Consider the following 17,695-nt stretch of genomic DNA (forward strand, 5'->3'; position numbering starts at 1 on the left):
ACCGCCGCCGCTGCCGGCCCTGCCCGGCCCGAGCGCGGCTCCCGGCCGCCCCCTCTCACTCCTTCTGCCTCTGCACAGGCGGCGCAGGCGGCCCCGGCCGAGATGGAGCGAGCGGCGGCCCTGAACGAGAGCGGGGCGGCGGCCCCCTGGCTCCCGGGCCGCGGGGACAACGCGTCGCTGGAGCTGGCCTCGCGGCCCCCCGCACCCCCCATCATCAACCCCTGGGACGTGATGCTGTGCGTCTCCGGCACCGCCATCGCCTGCGAGAATGCCATTGTGGTGGCCATCATCTGCTACTCGCCCAGCCTGCGGACCCCCATGTTCATGCTCATCGGGAGCCTGGCCACGGCGGACCTGCTGGCGGGGCTCGGCCTCATCCTCAACTTTGTTTTCCAGTACGTGATCCGGTCCGAGACGGTCAGCCTCATCACTGTGGGATTCCTCGTCGCCTCCTTCACAGCGTCCGTGAGTAGCTTGCTGGCCATCACGGTCGATCGCTACCTTTCCCTCTACAATGCCCTCACCTACTACTCGGAGAGGACTGTGCTGTGCATCCACACCATGCTGGTGGGCACCTGGGGGGTCTCCCTGTGCCTGGGGCTGCTGCCRGTCCTGGGCTGGAACTGCCTCCATGACTACGCCGCTTGCAGCATCGTCAGACCCTTGACCAAAAGCAATGTGACTTTGCTGTCTGCCTCTTTCTTTCTGATTTTTATCATCATGCTACATCTCTACATTGAAATCTGTAAAATAGTTTGCAGACATGCCCATCAGATAGCTCTACAGCAACATTTTCTGACTGCATCGCACTATGTTGCTACCAAAAAAGGAGTGTCTACCCTCGCTATAATCCTCGGGACTTTTGGAGCGAGCTGGCTACCTTTTGCGATCTATTGTGTAGTCGGAGATCCCAACTACCCTTCTGTGTACACTTATGCCACACTTCTACCTGCTACTTACAACTCCATGATCAATCCTATCATTTATGCCTACAGAAATCAAGAAATTCAGAGGTCCATGTGGGTTCTCTTTTGTGGCTGCTTTCAGTCTAAAGTGTCCTTTCGTTCCCGGTCCCCTAGCGATGTCTAAGAGACTTTTCTCTTTGTAGTACTGCACAAAGTGACAATCTACTTAGTGAAATATTACAGTGCCTGTTATAAACTTCAACCTATGATGTGAAGTCATTGAAAACATGCTTAAATATTAGCACTTTATACATGTTTGTATCTTTGAGAGTGTTCAGGGTATGGAGTTTTCAGTTCTGTGAAAAAAATGTGGTTGTATATAAATTTGCACATCACATTTGTAAAGTGAAGACATTCCAGTACTGCTTAATTATAGCACCTTATTTCTAGCTGCTGACCTGCCAAAACAGTGTTGCCATTTTGAAGGGCAGAGAGAAAGAAAGTTGTATTTGTGTTGTATTTGTGCGTGTGGAGGGGGGAGGGGGGGCGTGTATGTTTGTATGTATGTATGTGTGTGACTATACTTTGCTGCACAATATTGATAAATTATAACATTTTGTACACAAATAAAAATATTTAAGATGTAATATAATTTTGTGTGTTTAAATGATTTTAGGCATATGAGAGTTTGATCATCTGCCAGGTAAGCAAAGTCCTTTTATTTACTTTTGAAAACTTACCACGCAATTCTACCTAAAGAGATCATCATTTACTATGGAGATGAAATAGTAGATCAAGAAAGGGTCACCTTGTTTGTTTGTTTGTTTGTTCTCTTCTTTACTCTGGAGTATTTATTGACCAGCAAACAAAGAAACAAAAAACCCCAGTCAAATAGGCTGTTAATCATTCTCCTGCTTTCCAGAAGATTTCATCTTTAAGTTATAAGTTACTCCTTTATGATAATGTCACATTAAAAAGTTACTAAACTGGGGAAAAAAACAGGTGCCAAGCTACACTGTCTTTTTTCCTCTTTTAGTCTAATACAGGAGGGGAAAAAAGGAAAAAAAAAAAAAAAGACACAATGTTCTTTCCTAAAAGCTTGTGAAAGGCTACAATAGATTGACTTTCCTTATCATCCACAATTCCAAGGGCAACATGGATTGTTTTCTCCCTGCTTTATTGGACCGTATTCTATAGAAAAATCATTTAAGTACGTCTTTGCTGTCTCCCTGTCTTAGATCAGTACGCAGTTTTCTGATAATCCCATGGTTTAGTGACTTCAAAGAGCCTACCAGAGGTCAATGTTTGGAAACAGTTGTTTACTCAGATTCAAATTCACAGGCAACTAATTTATTTAGAACAAAAACCTATATGCAGCAGGCTTCAAAAATAGTGTTGGTGCTTTTCTATTTATAGTTACATTTCATTTACATTATGGTTATATTATAGCTTGTGACTTTCATTTCGGTTTGTGTTGAAGGGCTAAAATGGATTAATCTTGTGTGCATAGTGCCACATAAAGAGTTTGGAATAATGTGTTTCCAAACTTATGACTGGGCAATTTGCCTCAAGCAAATCTGCCTGGCAGCTAGGGCCACAAGGATTGAACAAACCACAAGGAGGCTGTGAATCAGTAACATTGCATTTATGTGAAAGCAGGTATTATGAAAAACTAAGTTCACTGTTAATATGAAAATATTTCATTTTAAGTGCAATCTGATCAGAAAGCTATTTTCCAGACTCATTATTTATATCATTACATGTTGTGTATCAGTTGCTGTCTTTTGAGAAAAGGGCTGGAAGTTCAGCAAACAAACTGTAATAATCAATCACAGATGTGACATTGTAATTGATTAATAGATTCAGGCACTTGGTTCATCAGAGTGCTGTTGCAGTGATGTTATAAATACGATATAAAACAGATCTTATGACAGGCCAAAATGCTTATCAGAGTAAGCATTCTATAGTTGCTAGTAAAAAAGATGATTTTTTACCCCTCTTCTAAGCCCTCTGAAACAGTATGTCCCCAGAATTTTTAATCTCATAAACTATGTCTAAACTGCTGAATAAAACAGGGCAAGGACTACTCTCTAGCCCTGCAGCCAAGTGACACAGAATGGCATCCAACCACATACCTGAGCTCTTTGCTCCCCCAAAACAGGGAACTGCTAATTGGAAAACGTCACTCACATGTGCCATGCTCCCAGCAGTGCCCAGACGCTCTCCAAGAGCTGTTGGCATGAGCTAAAAACGTGTCAGGGAGCATGCAAGCAGCTCAAGGGAGCGCACGGTCGTGGGCAAGGGCTTGAGCCTGTAGCCTGGCCCTGCTGTAGTAACTGTGTGGGTTTAGCCACAGGGGCCGTATCACCAACATTAGTCGCTGAGAGAGGTGGCCAGCAAGTGCCTCGGACCAGTGACTTTTGGTAAAACTTTCTGGCAAAACTGGAATCTTCTAGGCTCTAGTTTCATAATCCTTTGTTATTCCTACATGAACTTCAGTAAAACCACAGAACAGGATTGCAGTAGGTTTTATTATTGGGTGTTCCTGGAAGCAGTACTCCAAGGCAGGATACAGGTCTTCTAACCTGAGTACTGAATTCGCACCTAGGTTTTAGCTGTTGAGTACAACCTAAGCTCCTAGGGTTCCTGTACAGCCTCCTAAGACCGGTGTTTGCTCTAAAAGCCTCTATGGGAGACTTTTTGTGCCAACATTTAGACACCAAAATTAAGTAGACAGAATCTGCTAGAAACCATCACCGATACCCACTTCTCTCCACTAATGTTATTAGGAGCTTACTTTACCATGAATTCTTTGAGCAACTACAATCTGTGTAAAAATCAGATATGGAAAACTTAGATGGATAGAATCCTACTTCAGTAATAAACCACTTAATACAAGAGTGGAAAGGACTCATAGTCATTTAAATCCTTACCTCACATATGAAATGTGTGATGTTTACATTTTTAGTCCAACATATGTTTGCTCTTCTTACCATATGAACACATTTTTATTTTAGCACTTCTCCCAGGAATTTACTATATCTACAAAATAGGAATGTATCTCTTGTTTAAAATTGCAACACTTTTAAAGTATTTTCATAAGTGTTTTTCCACTCTTCTGAGAGGCATGTTTGTGTTACAGTGCTGTTATAGTGATATTAGCTATTCATATTGTTGAGACAATACAAATGTTTTTTTTTTCTCCATGCCATGTTTAGAAAGCTTTTGCTGACTCATCTCATAATTTCTGGAAAGTCTAATGCAAAAAGGGGAGAGGGTATTTTGATTTTTTTGGTTAGCCCTGAGAGTGGAATTGATGTTAGTCTAGTTGCAGTAAAATACAGCCTTTCATTTTCAAAGAGAGTCCTGATCTGCAGGGATACATGAGCAGAATAACATAAAGCAGGTTGCATAGTCTCTGTCTCCCCAAATAACATCTCACTTCAGAAAAAAGAGGAGCTGCAGTCCCTGGTTATATTCACAATTCCTGATAGAGGAAATCCAGGAATTTTGTACTGCATGACACCTGTATTTTTCTTGCTGAGTTTTTTATTAAAAAAATAAACAAACCAGACACACATTTATCTGAGAAAATGGTGTTGCCTTTGCAGTATCTGGCCACACAAACATCTCATGTTGTCCGGCTGATGAGTTTTTCCTTGGTTATGAGGCAATTTCTGGAAGACAGAAAAAGAGAAGTCTTGGAAGCTCTAGTAGCAACCCACCATGAAGTGCACCACCACGATCCCCAAACAAGCCTCACTCAGAGTCCGCTAGCATTTCCACCGATTACTGTGTGTAATGCCACTGAGGACAAGCACGTACTGTGTCTGATCTTGTATTGTCAAAAGTCAATGGGCAATTTTGTCTGCATAAAGACTGCAGAACTGTCAAAATTGCCGTTAATACTAGTAGGCACAGATCTTTCCTTCTAAATGTGGACCCATGTGATTACTATTTTTAAAGTTCTCATGGCAATTGTGCAGTCTTCTGGGGATGAAAACACCCAGTGAGGTAGATGCAAGGACTGGACCCAATGTTCAGTAATAATATATTGTATGCAGCCTTAACTGAAAATGGAAATGAGATTTCTAGCTTTGACACCTTTAAATATCCTGCCTTTGTTTTATTTTGAAGTAGATAACATAATGTCAACATAGGCCTAAAGAGCCTGCCCCCACTAAAATCGGTGCAGTTTGCTTTTGTGTAGGAACTAAGATAATGACAGTATCTCATTAAAAACTTACAGTTTTGAGACAAGAAGCCCTCAGCATCAGCTCCAATTTTCATTAGCAACCAATGGTTTATTACAAACAACAAAAAACCTTGTGAGACTTCTAGTGTCTCTCCAGGCCAGATCCTGGCCATTTTATTTGTGTGAAATGCCTCTCTCTGATTACCTCCATCATTTCGGTGGGGGTAATCACAGAAAGAAGGGCACAGCGCTAGTGAGTAAGAACTGGTCAGGAACTGGTCCTAAAGCACTGCACAGAGCTTGATTTTCTGTAGTATTTCTGCTGAAATCAATAGTGTAACGCTACTGTAAGTGAAATGACTCCTTGGGCTGCTTTGTATGAATCATTGTATATTAAAAAGCCAGCTGGATTCAAAATCAAGGTCAAACAAAAACTCTTTATTTAGCTAACCAAACAAAAAGACAAAACCACTTTTAAACCTGGAAAGTGAGTATGTACATATTTTTATCACACTAATGATCCACAGGTACTAAGTAACACACAGCAAAGCAATAGGAGCTGTAATCTCCATTCTGCCATTACAATTGTAAAAGGACAATTTTTTTTTAAATGAGGTAAAAATAATTTCTGATAGTGCAGCTGCCCTTCAGCTCTTCAGCTATCTTTTGTGGCCTTCATTTCAAAAGAAAAAAGAAAAGACAAGGCAAAAAACCATGTTTTCTCCTCTTGCTGCTCCACAAAGGAGCCCCGCAGATCGCGGGGGTGCGAGAGGCCGATGGGGTGCAGAGACGCAGCTTGGTATGGAGCAGCCAGCCATCCCCAGCCCAGCCTGGTCCTTGCTGCTCGGGGGGTGCTCTGCACCCCAAGGCGCCTCCCCAATGCCCGTTCCTCCTCACGGGGAGGACTCCTGGGTTAGCTTCTGCCCTGGACCTGGCTGTTTGGGGATGCTAGCTCAAAAGGTTTTGACCCACAAGGGACAACTGATTAAATGGGATGGCTGTTTAAGGTCTTTCGCCTGCCCCAGAGCTTGCTGCTGCTGCTGTGGCAGGGATGGCTTGAAGCTCCTGAATCAGCTCCTGAATTACTCTGTTTTACTTGATAGTGCCACAAGATGAAAAAATGCCCCTGGGTGAAAAAGTGACTTGGACTTCATTGCCCTCTTGATGTTTACGCTCTTTCCTCTGAATACACAAAGCACTTTTCGAACAATCCCAGGGAAAATGTCCCCTTGTGGGCACTTTCATTTGTTGAGGGCCATAACTCGGCATCAAATAAATCTGGCTGCTCCTGAGGAGCATGAAGAGCTGCAAGCCCTGATTCAGCAGTGACATTGGAGACTGCTACTGTTTGCAAGGAGGCAGGTCTGCCTGGTCAGTGTCAAAAGCTCTCTGCGAAAAAAGTAAAGAGAAAACAAGGGAACCAAAGCAATGGTGTGATCTCTGCACTGGGGCTACGTGTTACGCTGAAGATGGTTAGTGAAGACATTTTTTCCAGTGGATTCCCCTCATTCTTTTTTTCTTTCTGCTTTGATGGCATCATAATGCAAGCAGTGGGGAAAGAGAATCAGAAGAGCATGCTAATATCTGCAGTAGATCAAGAGAGCAGAGATTCGAAGTCTTACATGCAAGATGAAAACAACTCGGTACAACATGCCTCCATGGGAAGAAGAGAGAAACAAGGGTATTTGGAAATTGCACATAAGAGTTTAACCATGATGCCTCTGTTACCAGAGTTTTCTTTGTTAATCCATGTTCTTTTCATTTTTTTTTAAAGAACAGGCATTTTTCTTCATTTTCAAATGCAGTAACAAGAAGCCTGTGTTTCTATCACGCATATTTGGGCCCAGGACAGGAATATTCAGCATCCAGTTGTGGTGCATCAAACTCAGGAAAAAGGCCAAACCCATTAAAATAAAGAAGCAAAAATTACAAAGTTCCAATAGGGCACAAACCAAGAGGCATCCGTAATRTCTTGGTTGCAACTTATTTGTATTTGCTGTTTCCTACATGTCATTCCACCTGCTTTATGTAATCAACATCATCGAATTGCTGCAGTTTACACAACCCGAGCTCTGGGCTTTGTCCCAATTATCCAGAAATCTGCATCATGTTACGGATCTTTTCGCTATTGGGACATTTCTTGAAGGCATTTTCTCCCACCGAGATAGGACACAATATGAGCTTGTCCTTGATCTCACTCACAGCTGTGCAAATCTCCATGACCTGGTTCACGGGTAGCGCAGGCAAATACCTGGGAAAATATTTGAATGAGTTTTTGAGTCACATGGATATGCAATATTTGAATACGCTTTGGTTCACAGCTTTTGCCCATTGCTAGTGCACACACGTGGTGAGTGGAAACAGCAAATCTGAATAAATGTTAAGGGAAGTTAATTCTGAGTTCAGCTGTATATCTTTCCACATGAATTTCCTAGTAACTATGCAAACTGAAGCTACAATTATCAAATCAAGAGAAAGAAACAACACTGTGTGAATTAAGCTCCTGATTCTGAATTTATCTATGTGCTTAACTTTACTCAGAAAGGGAAGAAGACTGTTCATTTTCCTTGTTTAGCATGGGAAACCTGTAGGACTGCAGCCTGAAGGGCTAGATTTTTGAAGATGTGTCAGTGCTTAGAAGTGAGACTTTGATGCATAGGATCAGCATTAGAAAAAGGATTTAAGCCCCGTTTTGCTACCCCCCTCAGTTATTAGGTGCCAACAGCCACCACAAAACCTGCTGCTCCAATGCAGGAGCGTGACCCTGCTGCAGGCCACGCAACCCCGAGGGCTGGCGGGGAAGAAGGGCCCCATCACAGCCCCATGCCGCCTGCTCCGGAGGTCAAGATGAGGGATTCAGGGCAGAAACCAGCCAGTCCCAGCAAGCACCATGCCCCATGTGCTGTGGGCTCCCCACCATGCTGCAGGGGCAGCTGAGCAGCCTCCTACCCCAGCCCATGTGGAAAGGCTTTGGCTAATCAGCACAGCTGGCACTAATCTCCCACTCAACAAATGGGCCCACTTTTACTTAAATGCGATTGATGATCATAAGAACTGCTTGAAATGAAGAAATCATCCCTTCTTCTGCTATGCTTTTGCAGTAAAAGATCTTTTGGCTGAGGGGCTGTAGGACAGGTCTGGCTGTCCCCRGCCTGGTGCTGGCCTGGCAACAGAGCAACCAGTTCTGGGGTCAGGTAAGAAATTTAGACCCAGGAAGAAATTTTTCATTTTTTTTCCCACTGATATTCCCTGTATTTCCTGGCTTTTAAGACAGGCTATTTCAATGAAAGAGTTTCTCCATGAGGTCTGTTTGTTGCTGGGTTGCTTAAGTCTGTAGCTTCATTAAAGGACTAAAATTCTTCTGGGCAGATTTGGAAAGAAGTTTTTAAAATGATCTTTTCCCCCCTGGTCTATCTTGGGAGAAGGCATATTTTGTATGGACCAACACTCATTTTCTCACTGACAGGATGATGGTATGCAGATTAATAATTATATTTAAACTGAGGCAGAAGGAAGAGGCTCTGGAAGCATTCTCCAATATGTTGATTATTTGAACAAAGGTTGAATCTTCTATAAAATGTAATTAGGTCTATGACACATTTTGAATGACTAAACTCTTGTAATATCACCTCCAGTGACACGTTATCCTTTGCATCACAGCAAGCTAATGTGATTGTATACCTTCAGGCAGATATAACTTGTCACTTCTAGTTGTTGCTTTCTATAAAAAGAAGTGTGTTCAGGCAATATTAGGATGTTGTCAAAAGAAGTCTCTTCTGCAAAAAACTTACTGAAAGTATATTAGGAAACCTGGGGACCTTACTCCTTCTGGTGTCAGTCTCTGAGTTTTGATACTTATTTTTTCTTAACTAGTAGGAAGTTTGGAGGTACTTCTCCTAAAGTGTTTTTGATTTTTCTGATTAGTGGTGTACTCTTTTAAATGTAGCTGTGAAGTGGCAAATAAAGGAAATGGAGGGGGGGGAAATAATAAGTCAAGAGCYTGGCCATCCTGTATGCTTGTGGGACTGTTTTATAAATAGCTCACAGAAAATAATAAATTTAGCTGAATTATGTTATCAAAATTGACGCATCAGAGAGCCTTTTGCAGGGAGTTTGGGGATGAAATGTGATCTGTAGCTCTGCTGGAGCCAGGGGGAGCTTGGCAAAGGGCTTAGCGGGAGCAGGGATCTGCCCTGCTGTGGAAAACCAGCATGTGCCGCCCTGCGTTAGCCACACACATGCGGTCTGCAGTGTGAGCTTCACATGACCGTGCTGCGCAGCCACTCTGGCACTGCCTGTTTATGAACTAAAGCAGCTTTTGCTTTTATTGCAGCATTCTTGCATTTGAAATGACTGCATTGCTTTCATTTGAAACCAAGTTGGAAAAGCTAGCCAGCCTTACAGAGGTCGCTGTGCTGGCAAAGCGGCATTAATTCCACGGGCTCGCTCGGGCGGGCAGCACTCCCGCAGGGAATAAGGAGGCCGCGCTTCCTCAAAGCATTGCGGCTCTCTGGGCCGTATCTCTGTAAGTGCTCCGGCTGCCAGCCTGTGTGCTGAAATCCTCTTGACACAGTTATTGCCATGTGCCGCTCATGCGGTGGTGGAGCAGCTCTGCTTTTCTTCTTTCATCAGGTATTTCTAGAGTTTGGGAAAGGCTCTGCCTTCACAGCTCTTGCGACTGGGGTCTTTTGCCTAACCATAGGGTGTCCATAGCATAGGTCAAACCCACAAAAGCTTCCTAGTAATACTTTTCTATCCTGCCGTGTTTGGCCTGAAAGGGCCAACCATCACATTATCTGCACAGCCAGAAATGTACTAAATCTGTCTGATACTTGATTTGGTGATGTTAATATAGCTTATCAAGCAGGCAGCAGACTTTTCTTTTTCTCTGCTAAATCAGTCACTTGTCCCATGTGTCCCCAAGCTACCTGGCATGTGTGCGCCCCTTCAGCTCTCCCCTGGTGCCTTGCTGAGGCTGAGCAGGACACAAGCCGAGGAGCATCAGTTGCTGTTGTACCGTGTCCCTCACCTCTGCTGCTTTTGTATCAATTTCTGTCACAAGCAGCTTTTTTCTTTTTCATTTCAAAGAGTTATGGTTTTCTCTCTAGCTGCTGCTTTTTTATTAGTGCTGTTTTATTGAGAAACATCAACACCACATGCACAATGTTGAGGGACCAGAATCCTGTGAGCAACAAACCTAATGAGCACCATGCAACACTGGACAGTGCAGGACATGGAAGGCGTCTGATCCTGCTGTGGATGAGATACTGCAAAGAGAAGAAAATGAGATAGAAGTGGAAACTTGCTTGGGAACTACCAAAGAACACCAGAAAAGTTGTTTTGCTCTTGGAACCAGATGTTTGTGTACAAAACACAGACAGGATGTATTTTTCTTTCATTTTTGGGACATCTGTATGTGTCTGTTTCTGTTTCTCTTTTCTCATCCTGTCATCCCCATTCTCCTTAGTTTCTGTCCCAGCAGTTGCCTTTCCTTCTGTCTTCTCCAAATACACTGTAAAAATGTTGCCTTTCCTGCTCTTGATGCGAGCTGCCTTTCCTCAGACATATCTCCAGTTTCCTCTTTTAGACAGTGCTACTGCTTTTTTCAGAGGGATTTCAAGTGTGAGGACTTGGGTGGATGTCAACTTGGAGGAGACTGTTCCAGAGTTACTCTTCCCCTAACCCTTGACTTCTGTTTCTGCTACACCTGGAAAAATCAAAAATAAGAGGGATATGTGGGCTAATTTGTCACCCCTCAGTTGCACAGATGCAAACAAAAATGAGTCTATCATACCTGCAGCTTTCTTTGTCTCCTAGTTCTCCTTGGAAGACTCTGTAGGCTAATAGTATATTTTATTATCTGTCTCCTGAAAATCACCCACAGCCAGCAGTGGAAAGGGTGCAATGAGAGTGACATCTTGCAAGATACTCTGGCATGGTACCTCTCTGAGGGAGCTTGAGCACAAACAGAGGATGTTACCTCAAGTGGATGCAGAGTGCTACCCCATTGGTGTTGTAGACTGGTCTGCAAGGCCTCTCTCTGTGGTGGATATTACATCACTTATGCAACATGTCCCCTGCTGGATCCATGTGTTTCAGGTCCAGGGGAAGCCACCGGCCAATGAGACTTTCCAGTGATTGCGAGATGTGTGCAGGAGGGTTTGCTGAGGGCCTAGCAAAAGAGTAGGGATGTTGCCCTGGCCTTGGGCTGGCATCCCTCACCATGAGCATCATGGTGGGTGAGCAGCTCTCATGAATATGTGCCTCTGCGGCAGGGGTGGGTATGAGGGTGATACTRTGGGCAGTCTGGGCAAGAAAAAAGGCTCAACCCTCTCACTGCTACTTGCTGTTTTATGGCCAGGATAATCCCAAGGAAGGCATACTGTGGATTGGGCTACCTGAGGGACTCCTTCAGGAACAGCTGGTGGGTATGGCAGGTGGCACTGTGCTCACAGATCCTTTCTCCCCAAAACCTGGGAGAAGAACTAATGTCAATGTAGTTGTGAAGTCTCACTTGCAGAGCGAATGTGCAGGCATGTTTGGGTTGGTTGAAAAATGTGCCGTGAGCTGCTTTTGCATGTATTGGAGAAGTCCCTCAGGCTCTTCAGCGGAGGCTAACGCTCTCTCCAGGGGCAGCACCTCTGCTCGTGTTTCTCTTAGTGAGGGCTCATGCCCTCACAGCTGCATGGATGCCTGATTTGTAGAGGAGCAGGGCAGGAGGGAAAGGAGCGGGGGAAACCCAGCAGGAGTGTGTCAGTAGTTCAGTGTATCTCTGTCAAGGCAGATGGGCTCTGTGACAAACCTGTCTGTGGCTGACATGGTGGGGATGGTTTCTTGTCTCGCTCCTGGGGCTATGCAAGCCTCAGCTCAGGAAGGTCCAGGGGYTGTGTTGCCCTGAGCCTGGCATGCGCTGCCTTTCCTGATAGAAATGGGGGCTGCCCATGAGGCAGCAGGAGGCAGCTGCTGCAGTGTGTTTTGGCAGAGGGTGAATCATGCTGTCGCGCTGCCTCTTAGARAGGCTTTGCTTGTGGCTTGTAATTTACCAACTTTCTTAATTGGAAATGGAGACTGAGAAATCCATATTTATCTCCTTGAGCATATTGCCCATGAGCAATAAAAAAATCTTTTAAGCAGCCTAAGCTGACTTTTAGATCATCTTGCCTTAACTCCATTCCCAAATATCTTAATGTGATGTTTCCAACTTTTCCTGTCCTGGTATCACCCCTGTTTGCTTCCACATAGGGGAAAAGTTGCTGTTCCTGGTTCTTAAAATTATTCTCAGATGGCCTCACTTCAGAATTTATAACCCTATATAAATCCATAGCAACAATTTCTTGGCTGTGCCAGTACTTTGGGACATCAATTGGCTGTGATGTGCTTGCTGTGCTGTGGTTAGCTGGGCCCGTTCTCCCCCTCCATTCACCTCCATGCGAGGAGACGGGAGTGCTATTACTCCGCACGGTTCCCTGTCAGGCTGCGTTTCTGGAGAGTTACTTGCACACTTAATTCATCAAATAAATGCTGTCCTCCTTTGTGCTGCAACCTTATAGCAGTGGTCTCCTGCTTTTGAAAGTGTCTCTCTGTAGAAAGATATGGTGGAAACACCTGTGTGTTATACTTATCTTCTGATTCTAGTTATTAAGGTCTGCAAATAATGTACCTGGAGCAGATCCTTGGCTGATGTAGACAGTGTTGCCAGTGAGTTTGCATTACCTCAGAGCCTTTTTATTGCTTGTTTGCACCTCTTGTCCCACTGTGGAGTTGACTTTGGTTTCTTTTTTTATTTGAAATCGTGCTATGGTAAAGTTATATGCTCAGACTGTAAACTCTGAGGCCAAGCAASGCCTATCCCTTCTCCTTTTTTTCCTCCTTTTTTCCTACATTTGCACAGAGGCTAGCTGAACTGTGTGTTCAAGCCTTAACTTGGGCTCCTCAGCACTACACTAACACCAATAATCAAGGAAGCTTCTACAGATACAACTGCTTTGTGCAAGGTCCTTCATAACCACAGTGGAGGATGAAAGCATGACAAACGCTAATTCTTCTAAGCATCCTCTCAAAAGTACTGTGCTCATCTTGCAAGCAAGGAAAACTTGCCACAGGTGAAATTTCTGTGGATGGTTGCAAAAAGGGCTGGAAAACCCTCTGAGAGAGCAATAGAGCAATCCCTGGGGATGTGCTCCTAGGGCTGAAGGATGTACTGAGTCATCTTCCACAGGTGTTTGTCTTGGCTACAGTGCCATTTCACTTTTTTTCCATAAATGAGTTGGATGATGGAGTTGAGAGAAAGCTTATTAAATTCCCAGCTGACAAGCAGCTCAGAGGGGCTGCAGATACCTTGCAGAAGAGACTTAATATTCAACATGATTTGGGAAAAAATAAGACAGTTTATTTGGAACAAGCACTATTCCTAAGCAGAGAAATCAGCAGTACAAATACAGAATGGGGAGTGACCAGCCAGGTAGCAAATCTGTRGAGTAATAAATAGGGCTGCAGAGGATCAGGAGCCGAGTTTGGGTTGAAAGTGTTAACTTGGCATTTGTGAAGGCTCAGGGGGAGTTCCCTCAGCACATGAAAACTGCTGCAGAAGTGGAAGGAAATCACTTATGTCCCACAGCTGTGGCTTATAGAACAATAATCAATGGGCTTAAATAGCAGCAAGGAATAGTCAGGCTTGACATTAGAAAATTATCCACTTCCAAGAATAATGGAGCAGCGGAATAAATCATGTAGGGAGGTTGTGGTAGTCTCCATCCCTGGAAACCTTTCATAGCAAGTTACAGATATCCTGCAGGAATGATGCAGGGTGGGGGTGATTCTGGTTCAGGACAGAGTGATAGGTGGAATTAAACTCCTGCAGTCTCTTCTAGTACTGTTTTTCTATGTCACTGTTATACTTGCATATATATATATTTCTGTTTGCAAATGCATAAGGAACGGGTATTGCAGATACTGCAGTTCTCTATCTTCTTCTTAGAGCAGATAAAAATATGGTGACTTTGTTATGTCTGTCACAAAATGCTGTCTTCTTAAGGTTGATAATTCTTGTTCCCATTGATAGGATGTCTGGACACCAGGTTGGAGTTCAGACAAGCAAAATTGTTTATGAATATGATGGGTTTTTTCCCCAGAAATGTCCTAGAGTGTCAACAGCTTCTTAATCAAGTGTTGATTTCTGAGTTTGTGTGTATATGTATGTACATATACACATACACACATCTCTAAATCAGATTTTCTTTTGCTGGACTTCCTTGTGTGCAAGGCTGTGGCTTGGACTGACTGTTGTATATCATCTGTTGCGGCAGGAGGTGCTTCGTTACATTTCCTGTAATGACTGCATCCAGCTGAACTCAAAATTGTTATAGAGAAATTACTGCAGTTGTTTGAGGACAGCTGCACCTGCAGCACCTCTGGTCAGTCTGCAGCACTCCTCTTTTCTTTGAGACACCATGCAAAAAGATTATGGAGTAAACAGTCTTTCCACTTCAACTAAAGTAGGGTTTGGAAACTGGTGACAAAGAAATAGTTGTTTACAGAAGAAATGTCTCGAGTTAAGTGATATTCCTGGAGGTGTGCTCTTTATTCCAAGTTATTTATGGATGAGGGGAGGGAAGAATTGTTGCATTAATGTGTGCTCCTAGGACCAGGCTGCCAGTCTGTTCATGTTTGCTACCTCCCGTCAGTATGTTTGGGACTGATGGCGTGAGCCACCACTCACAGCGCAGAGTGAAGGGCTTTCAGTAATCACACTTACCTCCCACTATTTCTGCTAATGTCAAAGGAAAAGCTTCTTGAGATGCTCAGAGCTGGTCAACTGCATGTGCTCTGTACTGACTGGCATAACACTGTAGCCACTACAAATTAAATCCTAAATAATGCGGGTGAACAAATGGGGTCAAATTCTAGTCCAGGCCATTACTACACATCCATTAATTCTGCTGCCAAATGCTGTTACAACCTTAATTAAAATTAAGGGAGGCGTGTGCATGCATATGTGCATGTCAGTCTGTAACCTCAGAGGACCAACCTCATCTTTTAGGCAGAAAGGTCTGGGTAGGAGGGATTTGAGGGACTGTCTGGTTCACTCTGCTCTGACCTTCCAGGGAAGCTATGGAAAYGAGCAGAAAATAATTGCCACCCCTCTGGCAAATTTTGGAAAAGTTTTGCTATGAGAAAGCTGGAGTTAAAGCAAAGAGTCTTCACAAAGGTGGATCCCCAAAATTGTCAACCARCTTGGCTAACTCTAACAGCTGGTAAATATGGAGCAAATAAGGGAATCAATATGTAATAACGTGGCAGGTAACAAGCAGCTGAGTGAGAAGCTGCATGTGTTCATACAGGATGGGTTGCATCAGACAAAATCGATAGCTGCCTCTGTCAAAGTTATAGGCTTGGTGAAGATACTATAATTTAGATAAATGTCTACTAACTTTCAATATGGAACCTTGTAGAAAACCTGGAGGGAGGCAATCTGCTCAGACGTTTGTGCTACTGAGTTTGAATTTATTAGTTTAAACTTCATTAGTTTAAAAGAAAGCAAATATTCTGTTTTCTGTAACCTCTGAGGGAAGCTGACATGGTGCATTTTGGATAAGTATTGGGGAGCAGGTGCTGTCTGGTGTCTGTAGAGCTGTGCAGTGTGAGGGAGGCATGATCCTTCCTTATGCTGCTCTCTGTTCAGGTCTGTATTTTTTTCTTTAACCCCAGTTTTGTGCAGTTATCAATAAAGGTGTTGAATGACTCTAATGTTTGATAGAGTATGAAGATGTTCAGGTGTGAAGGATGGCACCTGTCACAGGGAGAGCTGATGATGCCATGCAGCAGCTGCACTCATCCACCACCCTGAATAACTGTTGAGTGAAAGCCTTTAGATGACATTAGCTCTGTGTTACAGAGCGATTTCGCTAAGACAAGCATCACTTGGGTTTGCCTTCCCATGGGCCCCATGGACAAAACGTGCCAGGAAACACAAGGGCTGAATGAAGGGCAGAGGCCCAAGGCTGCACAGGGGGTGGAAATTGCGTGAGGTTGTGCAGGGACACCTGTTTCACAGGAGGGCACAGCAGCATGTGGTAGCAAGTCCCCCCACACAGAGGCTGGTTGTATGCAAGGAATAAGCTTCTGCCCAGTGTGGCTGAATACAAGGCTTATGCTGAGATTTTATAGTTCCTCAGCAAAGAACATGTTGGCCAAGTCTCCTGGGTCTGGTCCACAGCGAGGGTTTGAGATGGATGTTGGGCTTGACCCAACATTGATCACTCTCATCTGTAAAGTGCTATCACTGATCCCCTAYGGTGTGTCCCTAGCACTAGTGTAACCAGCTGTAAAACAGCCACAGCAGAGCATGGGACAACCACCTGGAGTAATGGTCTCTGCCTTGTCTCAGTGACTGGGGTCTCTACCTTAATACAGCAACGGCAGTGACCGACTGCTGCCTCCGTAAGTCATCCCAGTGCCTGCCCGGCTCTGTGCTGTTTGCAGCTGGGGCTGAGTGTCCGGTGGCCCTCTGAGCTGGCGTCAACAGGCTCTGGCTACACATGGGCATGACTGGTACGCCCACTGTGTGATCACCTACCTAATAAAATATATTGTCCTTATGTGAGTTTTTCTTGGGTATTTACTTTTCACTGAACAACAGGTTAATAATCTTTAGCCTAACCATGTGCTTGGCAGAAAGTGTTCGTGTTATTTTATGGCTGGCTCTTCATATTGGCTTTTCCTTGGAGAGAAGGGAGGGGAGATGCTTATAGGATTTTCTTTCCGTGCTATTAAAAATTCTCATGTTAGAAAGGTATGCAACACAGTAACCTGTTTGGTTATCATCAATAGTAAAAACCTAATCCACAGACAACTAGGCAAAAGAAAATTAGCAACTTAACCAACATAATCAGTGTGATTTATTGCAGTCCATGGCAGGAAAAATCTGCGCTTAAACAAGCTGGTGAAGTCACAGGAGCAGCTACCTCAATATCCGGTCGCTGATAAAGGTACAGCTTCTACTGTTTGCATGGAAAAGTTTATGAGAACGGGTACAGTTATTTAATTTAAATGAAGTCAGTGGGCTCTTTGTCCTGGCAGTCATATTTATTTCTAAACGGCCTGGCATCTTGTCCAAAGGCAAACCTGCACACGGCAGTCCCGCCGGTCCCCACAGAGGAAGCGGAGCTGGTCTTGGAGAGCACCGAGGTGGGAAACCTTCACTGAATCGGTTCTTCAGGATATTGGGTTGACTCAGGCACGGAGGGGTTTTCCTGCTCCACGTTGGCCCTTGTACACAGAGTCAGACTTGGGTCCTTTAAATAGGACAACATAAAAACTGCAATTTAGGAGATGGGTGATCCCAGTTATGGCTTTCTATGAAGGAGGTGGAGGCTGATCTGGTACAAAAACATGAACCAGGGTTTCACCTCCAGTTTCGGCTGAGTATTCCTAATTCTATCTACTATTGCAGCATTGCTCAGGAGTCTGTTGCGTCTTCCTCCTGAGGTGTTGCTGAGGGAGAAAGTGGTACACCAACCTCTTCAGTGACTCGGCCTCATCAGTGTGATTCACTGAAGCCAGCAAGATGTCACAAAATACCAGTACTGCCCCCACC

The 17,695-nt window shown here is 44.2% G+C and overlaps 1 protein-coding gene across 1 annotated transcript; it reads left to right on the plus strand.

The window, feature by feature from the left end:
- Nucleotides 1-102: 102 nt before the first annotated feature.
- On the plus strand, nt 103-1,089 carry GPR6 (G protein-coupled receptor 6). Its single transcript, XM_026072044.1, has one exon. The coding sequence runs from the start codon at nt 103-105 to the stop codon at nt 1,087-1,089; it is 987 nt and encodes a 328-aa protein (XP_025927829.1).
- The last annotated feature ends 16,606 nt before the right edge of the window (nt 1,090-17,695 follow it).

This window comes from Apteryx rowi, unplaced genomic scaffold, assembly GCF_003343035.1.
Source record: "Apteryx rowi isolate R43461 unplaced genomic scaffold, aptRow1 scaffold_334, whole genome shotgun sequence".
NCBI lineage: Eukaryota > Metazoa > Chordata > Aves > Apterygiformes > Apterygidae > Apteryx > Apteryx rowi.